This window comes from Corapipo altera, unplaced genomic scaffold (assembly GCF_003945725.1).
Source record: "Corapipo altera isolate COAL_440 unplaced genomic scaffold, ASM394572v1 161, whole genome shotgun sequence".
NCBI classification, from domain to species: Eukaryota; Metazoa; Chordata; class Aves; order Passeriformes; family Pipridae; genus Corapipo; species Corapipo altera.
In genome coordinates, this window is record NW_020884979.1 from 1,357,608 (window position 1) to 1,368,926 (window position 11,319).

The window sequence follows — 11,319 nt, forward strand, 5'->3', positions numbered from 1 at the left end:
TCATACTAGGATATCGATCCCGCTGTTGGAGATCATTCCATCTACTGTCAGCTCCTTCCTCCCCTCATTTCCCTGCTCCACTCAGGTTTGGATCCCATGTCTCACACATGTCACAACCCACAGCCACAAGGTGGGGGTGCAGGTTTGTCCCCCCGTCTGCAGGAGGGGCCGTGCTCCCCATGGACAGCCTCCATGGAAATACCACCATCCTCTCCTTTGGAACTAATTTGAGGCCGTTCCATCCCCAGCGGGACTGAATCCATGGAGCAGCCTAGAGCAGCCTCCTCCCTCTTCAGCATCTCCTTCCTTCCGCCGTTCCAGGCACAGGCCCTGGAGCCCCAGGGGCTGTTTAAAAGGCAGGAAACTTGAGCTGAGAGAACTCCTGAAGGGGTTAATCCTCCCCTCCTGCACCGGGGGCCGGGGGTGCCCTTTTTGGGGAGGGGGGAGCCGGCTGGGGGGGATTCCCGTCCCCCCGAGTCCCTCTATCCCCGTAGCCTCCAATCTCTTTATCCCAGTCCCCCCCCCAGTCTGTCTCTCCCCGTCCCTCCCAATTTGTCTCCCCGGAGGTTCCCCTGCCCAAAATGTCCCTCACAGCCCCGCCCCGCCCGGGCGGACTTTGGTGACGTCATCACTCCGCGCCCGGTCCCGCCCCGCTGCCTCCCCCCCCCCTCCCGGCCGCCGCCGCCATGGAGTCGAACCGGGACGAGGCGGAGCGGTGCATCGGCATCGCGCTGGCCGCCGTCAAGGCCAACCAGCCCGACAAGGCCCGCCGCTTCCTGGAGAAGGCGCAGCGCTTGTACCCCTCGCAGCGGGTCCGCGGTGAGCGCGGGGCCGGGGCCGCGGCGGGGGGGCCCGGGGGGAGCGCGGCCTGCGCGGCCGCCGCCGGGCCTGACCTCTCACCCGCACCGCGCCTGCGCAGTCCGCGCGGGGCACGCTGGGAAAGCGAGTGTGGCGGGGCCCGGCGGGGTCGGGGGTCCCGGTGACCCCCGGGCTGCGGCACTGCCCGGCACCGGCCCCTCGCCTTCGCTGGGGCCCGGGCAAGAGGGTGCCGGGGAGGGCAGGGGCACCCCGGGAGCTCCCTGGATCCCTGACGCCGGCCTAGTGGGAGCAGCGCTGCGGGGCTTGGCAAGGCGGGAGAGAAGTTCTCGGGGGGCTGCGGAAAGCCTTTCACCCTTCTCCTTCTCTCCTGCTCCTCCTATGCCTGCTTTCCCACTCCTATTCCTCTCCTCCTCCTATTCCTCTCGTCCTCCTCCTCTCCTCCTCCTATTCGTCTCCTCCATATGTTCCTCCTTTCCCCCTCCTATTTCTCCTTTCCTATTCCTCCCCTCTTATTCCTGTTCCTTTCCTCCTTCTCTTATTCCTCTCCTGCTCCCATTCCTCTCTTACTCCTCCTCTCCTCCTTCTCTTCCTTCTTTCCCTCTCCTATTCCTCTCCTCCTATTCCTCTCTTCCCTATTCCTCCTCTCCCCCTCTTATTCCTCCTCCTTGTATTCCTTCTCATCTCTTCCTCTTATTCTTCTCTCCCTCTCTTGTTCCTTCTCCTGTTCCTCCTACTTTCCTCGTCATATTCCTCCTCCTCTCCCTCTCCTGTTCCTCCTCCAGCAGTTTCCCACCGTTCCCAGACAGACAGGCCATGCTGAGCTCACACCCTCATACGTGTAACAGAATAACCCTCCTCCTTGAAGGCCTTCGGAGTTTTGAGGAAGGATCTCACTTCCTGGAAGCTTTAGTGAATGTGGGAAGTGGTCTTTGGAAGCAGCCAAACACAATCCTTTCCCTGCCTGTTCTGACGTACTGGAAATTTATACAAAGGGCCGTGGGTTTATTTTTTTTTTTTTTCACTTTGATCTCATCTGAATTTGGATTCTTTGGCTGAGCTTTGCAGCTTGTGTGTCCCAGGGCTTCCTGCAATGCTCCTTTTGGCTGCTCCAGGCCTCTTCCTGCTCCCCCAAACGCGGTGTGTCAGCCTGTTGTGAGTGCAGCATGGTTTTCCTGCCCTTCCTTTCCTCGGAATTTATACTTCTGTGAAATTACTGCGTAGGAAAAGTGACTTTTGGAGGAAGGCAGAGGCCGGGGGGTGGGGGCAGCAGGGGCAGGTTAATGTTAAACACAACATGGTAATTTGTGGCCAGCCCCAACCAAGTCTCACATCCAAGGACCCTTTGTGTCTGGAGTTGGGAAATGCTGCCGTACATCCTGCGGTTCCACGGAGGTCACTGAGTCTCCAGAGCTCCTGGGAAGTCTCTTTCCCACGAGTTCCAGGGGGTTTGGCAACACTCAGCGACGTGGCCCTTGTGCAGCTGCAAACCCTGACCCCAGCTGGGCCTTTGGTGTCGTCACGGGGCCAGGGGAGGGTTTTGCAAGGGGATTTCAGCAAAAACCCTCTGTGTCAGCGCAGCCCCAGCCGCCTCAGAGTGGGAGTTGGGGAAGTTTTGTCGGGCAAACATTGGCTGATAAGCGAGGAAAAGTGGAGCTGAGGTGGCAGAACTGAAAACTAATTCAGCTCTGTCCGCCCCAGGAGCCCATGGATTTGGGCTGTGCTGGGGCTGCACGGGGCACCAGCATGGCTTTGGGGTGCAGAAGCAACAGGACTGGGGCTGCAGAGCCAAATGGAGCTGTGCTGTGGCCATCCATGGATTTCTGTGGTTGGATTTGGGAAGTGCACTTTGGGGTGGTGGTTGATGACAAGCTCAGCGTGCCCCGGCCGTGTGTGCTGGGACACAGAACCCCCCAGGTGCTGGGCTGGTCCCAGGGGCTTCCCACTGACAGACAGTGGGGTTAGGTGGGATATTGGGAAGAAGTTCTTCATTGTGAGGGAGGTGAGGCCCTGGAACAGGCTCCCCCATCCCTGTAAGTGTCCAAGGCCAGGTTGGATGGGGCTTGGAGCAACCTGGGCTAGTGGAAGGTGTCCCTGCCCATGGCAGGGGGTGGAATGGGATGATCCTTAGGGTCCCTTCCAACCCAGACCATTCTGTGATTCTAAAATTCTCTTGGCAGGCTATGGGGAACTGAGCCCAAAGCAGCAGGAGCAGGGGGTGGGGGGAGGAACAGCCTTGGGAGGGGAAATTTAAAAGCTCCAGGTTTGCAAGGAGCAAAAGCCAAGCCTGTGATTCTGTGAACGCTGGAGTGGTGTGAATATGAGGGAGGGAAGGATTTATTTTTCTGAAATAAATTATTTTTACATTAGTGGAACCCCCCCAAGCTCAAAAGCTCACCCAGTGATTTACTGCTCGTTACCCCACTGTCATTTTTATCCCTCATCCCCTGTTGGCTCTTGGATTACGGAGTGGATTTGTCTTGCCCCTCCAAGCTCTGGGGGCAGATAGGATATCTTGGATATCTTGGCTCATCTCTTGGCCTGCAAGCATTGTTTGCACTGGCTTTAAGAAGGTGATACCCCCATAGTGCAAGGTCTGTAGTGTGCAATCCATGGGAGGAGGTGGAACATCCTTCCCATTTCTGGGCTCTGGATAAAGGACTGCAAGCTCAGGATACTGAGGCTTCTGTAAATAATATGTCTGGGTTTAATCATAGTACATGTGCCTCTTCTTTCTGATGAAGAAATCAGTCAGATTTAAAAAATAGTGGCTATCCAGCTGCCAGGGATGATGGAAAGATATTCCATGTTGGAGTCTGCCTCGGTTGTGTCTCCTGTGTGGTTAGGCCAGGCCTGGGTGTTTGTCCCCTGTTGGCTGAAGAGGATGGAGGACAGTGCCTGAGCCTTGTGAGGAGGAAAAGCAAAGGGAAAGTGAATTTCTGCAACTCCTATTCAGTAATTAAGAGAGAAAAATGGTTTTCACAGCTGCTCCTGGTATGTGGGTAAGAGAGGAGAACAAAGTGTGACTGGTGTGACGGGGCCTGTCGTGCTGGCAGCCACCAGTGCTGCAGTTCTGTCCCCAGAAAGGGGGAGTGTCCCTGTGGGATTGGCATCCCACGGAATCATTCTCTAAGCTCTCTAAAGATACAGCATTGTCACATCACTTCCCCAGCACAGCAGACTCTCAAAAGGAGGAGATAAAGAAGAGTAATATGCTTTATAATATGCTAGAGGACAAATTTGGGCACGCTTTCTTTGCTGCTGAGGAGAGATGTAGGGGGAAAAAAAGGACAAGGATGCACCACTTTGATGATCCACTGTGGCTCCTGGGCTGTCTGGTTGGGTAGTCTTGGGGTTTTTATGGAGGCTGTGTTCTTTGGGAGAAGCAGGGAATCTCTTCAGCACATCTGGGCAAGAAGCAGCAGGAGCTGGAGGGTCCCTTGGGTGGAAGGGTTGGGGTCTTCCTGAGGAAGGGCGAGGGGTCTTAGAGCAGTGGCAGAGATGAAGAGGGCTCTCTTCATGGTCGAGCTGGAGGGGCAGGTTGAGCTTGATGGTCTCTTAACTCCTTTTTTCTTTATTCTTTACCTTTTTTCTCGTTCCAGTCCTGCTGGAGGCACTCAACAAGGGCGAGCAGTCGGCCAATGGCCAGTCCCAGTCCAGGGAGTCCACAACCCCCCCCTTCAGGAAAATGAGCGGGGACTTCCCGTCAGCCAACGGAGAGGCCGGAGGGGAGGCCCCCAAGGGCTACACTCAGGACCAGGTGGATGCAGTGAAGAGGTGTGTGAGCAGCTCTCTGGGGCAGCTTGTTTGACTTTATCATGTGGCACCGCTCTGGTTTTCACAGCGTTCTAAAGATTCCAGCTTTGAAACCACGTGGAGTGGTGTTAAAAGCACACCCGGGAGGATTTATGGTTCCAGCAGCCCTGGGAGGCGGCTGAGTTGGGTCTGCCCGTTTTCCAAACCCTGTTTCAAGCTTTCCTTTGTTCCTTTCTACCATTTGCACATCCTGGAAGCTGAAGGACTGATCCCCAGGCACAGTCACTTGGTAAATGTTGTTTGAGGTTATGGGCGTGGCCTGAATTGCACAAGAACCACTCTAAGGGACTTGCAGGGGGGTTTCTTACATCATCCACTTCTCCAAAAACCCGGCCTGCTGGATTCTGTCTCAGATGAGTCACGTGAGAAGCAGAAACCATGGCTGGGCTGTGAGTGTGCCCAGGAGGAACTGGACTGCACATCCTGGGCAGCTCCCTCCTTCCTCCTCTGGAATTCAGCTGTTAGTTTTAGGTCTGTGAATTAGCTGAGGAGAGAGGAAGGGGAAAATGCCAATAAGCCCAGATATCCCCCAGATATCCCGTAGTCCCTCCCAAAGAGCCTCCAAAACGTGAGAGTGTTGAGTGTGAGGTTCATTTGCCAGTCCCATTCCTCTGCAGGTGATATCCCGGCCTGAGGAGAGGCCCCTCCACCTCTACTGGCCCGGCTCGTTCCGTGGGAGTGTTTGTCACACCCGGAATGAGTCGGTGAAAACAACTGGGTCACCCCGTGAGGGCTGAGTGGCCCCGAGGGCCCTGCACGACGACGCCGAGGCCGTGGTGTCACGGAGCCCACGCGTTCGGGGCAAAGGGGTTTTGCACTCCTCAGACTCCCCGTTTTCTCCCCTCTCCTCTGGCAGGGTAAAGCAGTGCAAAGACTACTACGAAATTCTGGGAGTAAACAGAGAAGCTTCTGACGAGGACCTGAAAAAGGCCTACCGGAAACTGGCGCTCAAGTTCCACCCGGACAAGAACCACGCGCCGGGGGCCACGGAGGCCTTCAAAGGTAAAGGCAGCTCCAGGTTTGGGATCTGCCCCCAACTGTCAGGCAGTGGCACTGAGCTGGGCTAGTGACAGCTCCTAAAAACAACCTCCCGGGTCAGGTGGAGTGAAATCAAGCTGCTCTTTGTGAAGTTGCCTCTCTTCGGAGCCGGTCGGATCATGAACGAAGCATAAGCTTAAAATAATAAGCACAGGTTGGTGTGGGTAGGATTTGCCTCTGCTGGTGGGACAAGGAGCAGCTTTCCTTCTCTTTCTCCCAGCAGCCCTTCCTGTGTGTTGCTCCAGCCTCCTGCCACGCTACTCAGAAGGGAATTCTCTCAGGATGTGAACCATCCTGGTTTTTTGGAGAGTTGCAGGAGTGTTCACTTAACAGGGAGAAGCCCCAAGTCCTGCAGGTTCTGGGTGCACCCCTGTCTACTGACAAACCCAGGAGAGACCCAGTGAGTTGTGCAGCACCAGAGGCAGCTCTTGGGCTCATGAACCCCTTGAGAGAAACATTCTAGGCAGCACCTGACCATTGTGAAAGGCTGTGGATGGAATTGGTGGATAGGAATCCCACGTGGAAGTTTCTGGGGTGTAACTGAGCCCAGCCAGAACTCAAAAAAGGTCACCAGGAGCTCCAGTTCTGCTGCAAAGAGCCCCATTCTCAGGGCCTCTCTGCAAATGCAGCAGGAACGTTTCCTGGGTAATAAGATACCTTAAAACTGGAGTGATTTTCCAAGACGTGGAACATGTCCAATGCTTGGAACGTATAACCCCATTTTCCCCTGCAAGCTGTGCAATTTTGATTCTTGTTGTTGAGCTAAATGTGGAACCCTCTGATACCAGCTGTACAGCACTGTTTTTGTGGTGTTAAAACCACAAAAGTGTTCTGATTCTGGCCATTTTCTAGGAAGGAATTCTCCCCTGTGAGGGACGTAAGGCCCTGGCACAGGTTGCCCAGAGAAGCTGTGGCTGCCCCTGGATCCCTGGAAGTGTCCAAGGCCAGGTTGGTCGGGGCTTGGAGCAACCTGGAATAGTGGAAGGTGTCCCTGCCCATGGCAGGGGGGTTGGACTAGGTGGTCTTTAAGGTCCCTTCCAACCCAAAGCATTCTGGGATTTGGGGAGTGAAATGCATGAGGCTTCTGCTGGAGCAGGGAGCAAGGCTGGCCTGGTGTGAGTGTACTGATACAGTATTGGGGTGAGCTCCTTGCAGACATGAATTCAGCAGTAAAAGTCTTATGTAAGGTTTGTTCAAGTCTTTTAAGACTTAAATCCTTAGCTGATAAGTGTTAGCAAACAGTGAGCTGACCCCCAGCTACTTGGGAGAGCCTGTGTGGTGTGGGGGGCAGATGAAAGAGCATCTGCAGACAGGTACAGCTGCTCAGTGGCTCATCCTTGGATCCGTGCTTTGGCAAAAGGCAGGTTTCCTCACCTGTAATCTCCAATAATGATGTTTGCAGAGGGCTCTGACAAGAGTTACGTGCCAGAAGAGGTGTGTTAAGCAAGGTGCCCTTTATCCCCTGCTGCAGAGCTCTCTGCTCATGGGTTATCTCCTCCAGGCCTTGCCTCCTTGGCTCCCTGTCCTTCAGCCCCCAAGCTGAGCTCCCAGCTTGCTGAACTCCAGCTGTTTGGTTCCAGAGGGTGAAGGGGGAACCTGCACTGCAGTGAGGGTATTAGTTAATTTTTTCTTACGTTGATGTATTACCTGAAGTCTTGGCAGTCACCTCCCCAGTGGCTGCTGATAAAGTGTCTTGTCCTGAGCCTGTGTCTCAGTTTATAGTTGCAGTTTGCTGCAGCCTGACCTGTGGCAGATTTGCATCACTGCCTGTCTGATGCTGGAAAAAAAGAGATGAACCTGGTTACTAGGAGCTAAAATCCTGATCTGGAATGAGGCATTTCTTGGCTCTGTCAGCACAAAGTCAGACAGTGAACAAACCCTGCAGTGCTCTGTTCTCATTGTTTGGCTGGTTCTTTCAAGCTGTGTGGTTCATACACTCTGAGTCACTCCTTGTCCACCAGCTTCCCTGCCTGGCTCTGGAATTGTTTGCTCTGTGTGCACTAATTATAACCAAGAGGGAGAAGGAGTGTGTTGACATTACATCCTCCACACTCCCAGTCTCTAGTCCAAGAGGAAACCGTACACCTCCATCTGACCATGGGGAAAATGTTGAATCTTGGAGTTGATCTCCTCCAAAAGGGCATGAATCTCCCTTTTCCATCCCTTCTGCTCCTGTCTTTCCCACACCAGGCAGTCGCTGCCACGGGCATTTTGGCTTCTTGCAACAGAGGGAGGCTCTCGGGTGGGTTGGTGCAGAGGGGAAGTGGGAAACTGGAACATGTCGAGAGGGAAGTACAGAAATAGGAGGGTGGCAGGCAGGTGTTCTGGGAGAAGGGCTCAAACTGCCAAGGCTGGAAGGAGAGAAACTCTGGGAACTGGCAGGACTTCAGTTCCAGTTCATTTCCACCGTCACAGGCACTGATTAACAGTCCTTGTAATTATGCACCTTACGTCTGGCATCTGGAAATTTTGAAATTCATAGCTGACAGACACAACTTCTAGCTAATGTTTCCCTACCAGCTTTCATGGAAAGTTTTAAAGTCTCTTTCAGTGATCTGGCCCATATTTAGATTGTTTGCAGTTCTGGTTTTGTGCTCCGACACTGAATTCCCCTAATGCCACGTTTGAATAAAATTTGTCAACTGCAGTTTTATTTCCCTGCAGTTTTATTTTCCCTGGTTACAGCTGAAGGGTTTCCCTAAGGACATGCACCAAATTCATACCAGTCATATCATAACTCCTTCATTCGAATCAATTAAGGGACTTTTCATCGAGTCTCTTGCTGTGACCTCCTCCTGTCTGCCTTTGCCAGCGACGTGTGCCAGGTCACCAGTGGCCCGTTGAAAAGACGTGGGTAGTTGAGAATCCCATTTGTGTGAGGAGAAAGGCAAGTCCTGGCAGTGCGCAGGGCTGAATGTATCATGTGCAGGAGAGAGAAGCTAATTGCTTCCTTATTGTCCCTGTTGCAGTCATCGGGAACGCGTACGCGGTGTTGAGCAACCCGGAGAAGAGGAAGCAGTATGACCAGTTTGGAGATGAGAAACTCAACCCTGCCCGGCATGGGCACGGCCACTCGGACTTCCACCGCGGGTTTGAGGCCGACATCTCCCCTGAGGACCTCTTCAACATGTTTTTTGGTGGCGGTTTTCCCTCTAGTAAGCACCTTAAACCTTAATCTCTTGAGCGGGACGCGATGCTTTGGCAGAGTGACAGCGCAGCAGGGATTGATTTGGCCGTGCAGGGATTGCTGAGCTTGATGGGAGAGGGTTCTCCTTCAGCCACGACCTGAACACCTCGAGGTTTTTAAGTTGTTCAGGTGGGTACTTGGAGAACTCGGCATCCAGCAGGAAATACCATGAGAGCTGGACTTCTTCCCAGCTTCAGGTGTTTGTTTGCACGGCTGCCAGCATTAGCTGCTGTTGGCTTGGGTTGGATGTTAGAACAAAAAATTACTTGTTTTAAGGCTTGTTGTAAAAATAATCCTGTTTTGAGGAAGGCTTTTCTGCCTGGTGGTTTGAGAAGTCAAATCTTCTTATCAGAGCAAACCCTGGGCCTTGCTCCCGATCTCTATCTGCTCTACCACGCAGCTGGAGCAGTTTCTGTGAGATCACTGGCCACTTCCTGCTCTCCCCCGTGTCCCAGAAAAGGAAAGTGTGTTTCTACAGCACAATTTAAACCTCTTGAATTGAGAATGAAGGCTGCATCCTGTCTATCCACAGTACTCATCGTGGCTTGGACAGCAGAAAAGAACTGAGTGCCCATTCCTTCGCTTGCTCAGTTCCAGTCAGGAAGACACAGATTTCACATCAGGACAAGGGTCTTCTTTTAGAAGACTCCTTTGTCCTTGCTCTGTTCATGTCTGACTGGCAGTGGAGACAAGGGTTGTCTGACCTCTGTGGACCAACTTAAAAAAGAAATAATTTGGTTTCAGTGAAGAAGATTTGCTCTGGTAGCTCTCTCCTGTGTGGGAATTAACACACCAACACCAATGACAGGCATCTGGAAGCCTTTTGCAACCTGGCAGAGAGGCCAAGCTACTCCAGCAAAACCAGCACACTGCTATTTTGGCTCAGTCTTTTCTTCCCTCTCCTCACTGTCCCGAGGGAATCCAGGGCTGCTCTCTCAGCCAGGCTCCCTCTGCAGCTGTAGCTTTGATATTTAAAACAAGACATGGATGAGCTTTGTTTTCAGGGTGGAAAAAATACCAGAATTGTTTCTGTTTGTAATTGGGTTTAATCTAAAGGCAGTTCAGTCAGAAGAGAGGAGGCCTGTACAAGGTACTCTCTCTGTGTAGCTGACCCTGCTTTGAGCAGGAGGTTGGACCTCCTGAGGTCACTACCAACCTGAATTTTCATATGATCCTGCAAAATCTGACAGAAATACCTCTGTGCCCGCTCTGTTTGCACTCAGTACCCCTCAAGAATGCTCCTGTTTCAGCAAGTGCCATGGATCATGGCCACCTTTTGTGGCTCCCTCCTGGCCAGCCAGCACCACCCTCCACACTGTGACTTTGGTGTAACAGTTTTCTTTGCCTGCAGGTAACGTTCACGTGTACAGCAATGGCAGGATGAGATACACCTACCACCAGAGGCAGGACAGGAGGGAGCACCAGGGGGATGTAAGTGGACAACAGACCAGGGGCTGGGAGGGTAAAGGTGTTCCCAACATGTGAACTGGGAGCTGTTTGCTGTGGCTGGCTTGGGAAACGGTGCTGTTCTCTGCCACCCCCCTGAACAGAAAGCTGGAGTCAGGGTTTTCTGGGGGTAGCCAGTTTTATTTTTAAAAAACAAACAAGAACTTCCTGAATATTTCTTTCCCAAGCTTAAAGGGGAGAGTGTACACTGCTGGAACTGGAGAGGGCTTGGGAGGTGAGGGAGAGGGGGAATTGCTTTCAGCCACTGCTGAAAAGGGGAGAAGGCTTTCCATAAAACCAGTCCTGCTCTCTAGCAAAAACTGTAGAAAAACAAAATATGGGCGTGAGGCTTCTGGAATTCCCTCACAAGGTTCCTCCTGCCAGTCCCCTCTGCCCTTTGTCACATCCAGTGGCTTTGGACCTTCAGAGTCACAGTGCCCAGTGTGCTGCTGGGTTCCCCCCAGTTATTTTGAGTTACTCCTGAGCCAAATGCCTGTGAAAAGCAGGAGAGTGGAGGTTGTGTCCGAGCACTGGGAGGGAGGGAGAGCGGTGCTACCCGATCCTGGGGCACAGGGGTGTGGATTGGCACTGCACTGGATCCTAGGGCACAGGGGTGTGGATTGGCACTGCTATGGGATCCTGGGGCACAGGGGTGTGGATTGGCACTGCACTGCTGTGGGATCCTGGGGCACAGGGATATGGATTGGCACTGCACTGGATCCTGGGGCACAGGGATATGGATTGGCAGTGCACTGGATCCTGGGGCACAGGGATATGGATTGGCAGTGCACTGGATCCTGGGGCACAGGGGTGTGGGTTGGCAGTGCACTGGATCCTGGGCACAGGGGTGTGGGTTGGCAGTGCACTGGATCCTGGGCACAGGGGTGTGGGTTGGCAGTGCACTGGATCCTGGGCACAGGGGTGTGGATTGGCAGTGCACTGGATCCTGGGCACAGGGGTGTGGATTGGCAGTGCACTGGATCCTGGGCACAGGGGTGTGGATTGGCAGTGCACTG

At 53.5% G+C, this 11,319-nt stretch overlaps 1 protein-coding gene across 1 annotated transcript in view; it reads left to right on the plus strand.

Annotated features, from left to right (window-relative positions):
• Nucleotides 1-658: 658 nt before the first annotated feature.
• DNAJB12 (DnaJ heat shock protein family (Hsp40) member B12) overlaps nucleotides 659-11,319 on the plus strand; it is a 17,624-nt gene continuing 6,963 nt past the window's right edge. Inside the window, exons 1-5 of the mRNA XM_027665656.1 lie at nucleotides 659-819; nucleotides 4,419-4,593; nucleotides 5,489-5,634; nucleotides 8,640-8,825; nucleotides 10,209-10,288. Coding sequence (XP_027521457.1) covers nucleotides 687-819; nucleotides 4,419-4,593; nucleotides 5,489-5,634; nucleotides 8,640-8,825; nucleotides 10,209-10,288 — 720 coding nt within the window. The 5' untranslated portion in view covers nucleotides 659-686. The remainder of the gene's footprint in view (nucleotides 820-4,418; nucleotides 4,594-5,488; nucleotides 5,635-8,639; nucleotides 8,826-10,208; nucleotides 10,289-11,319) is intronic.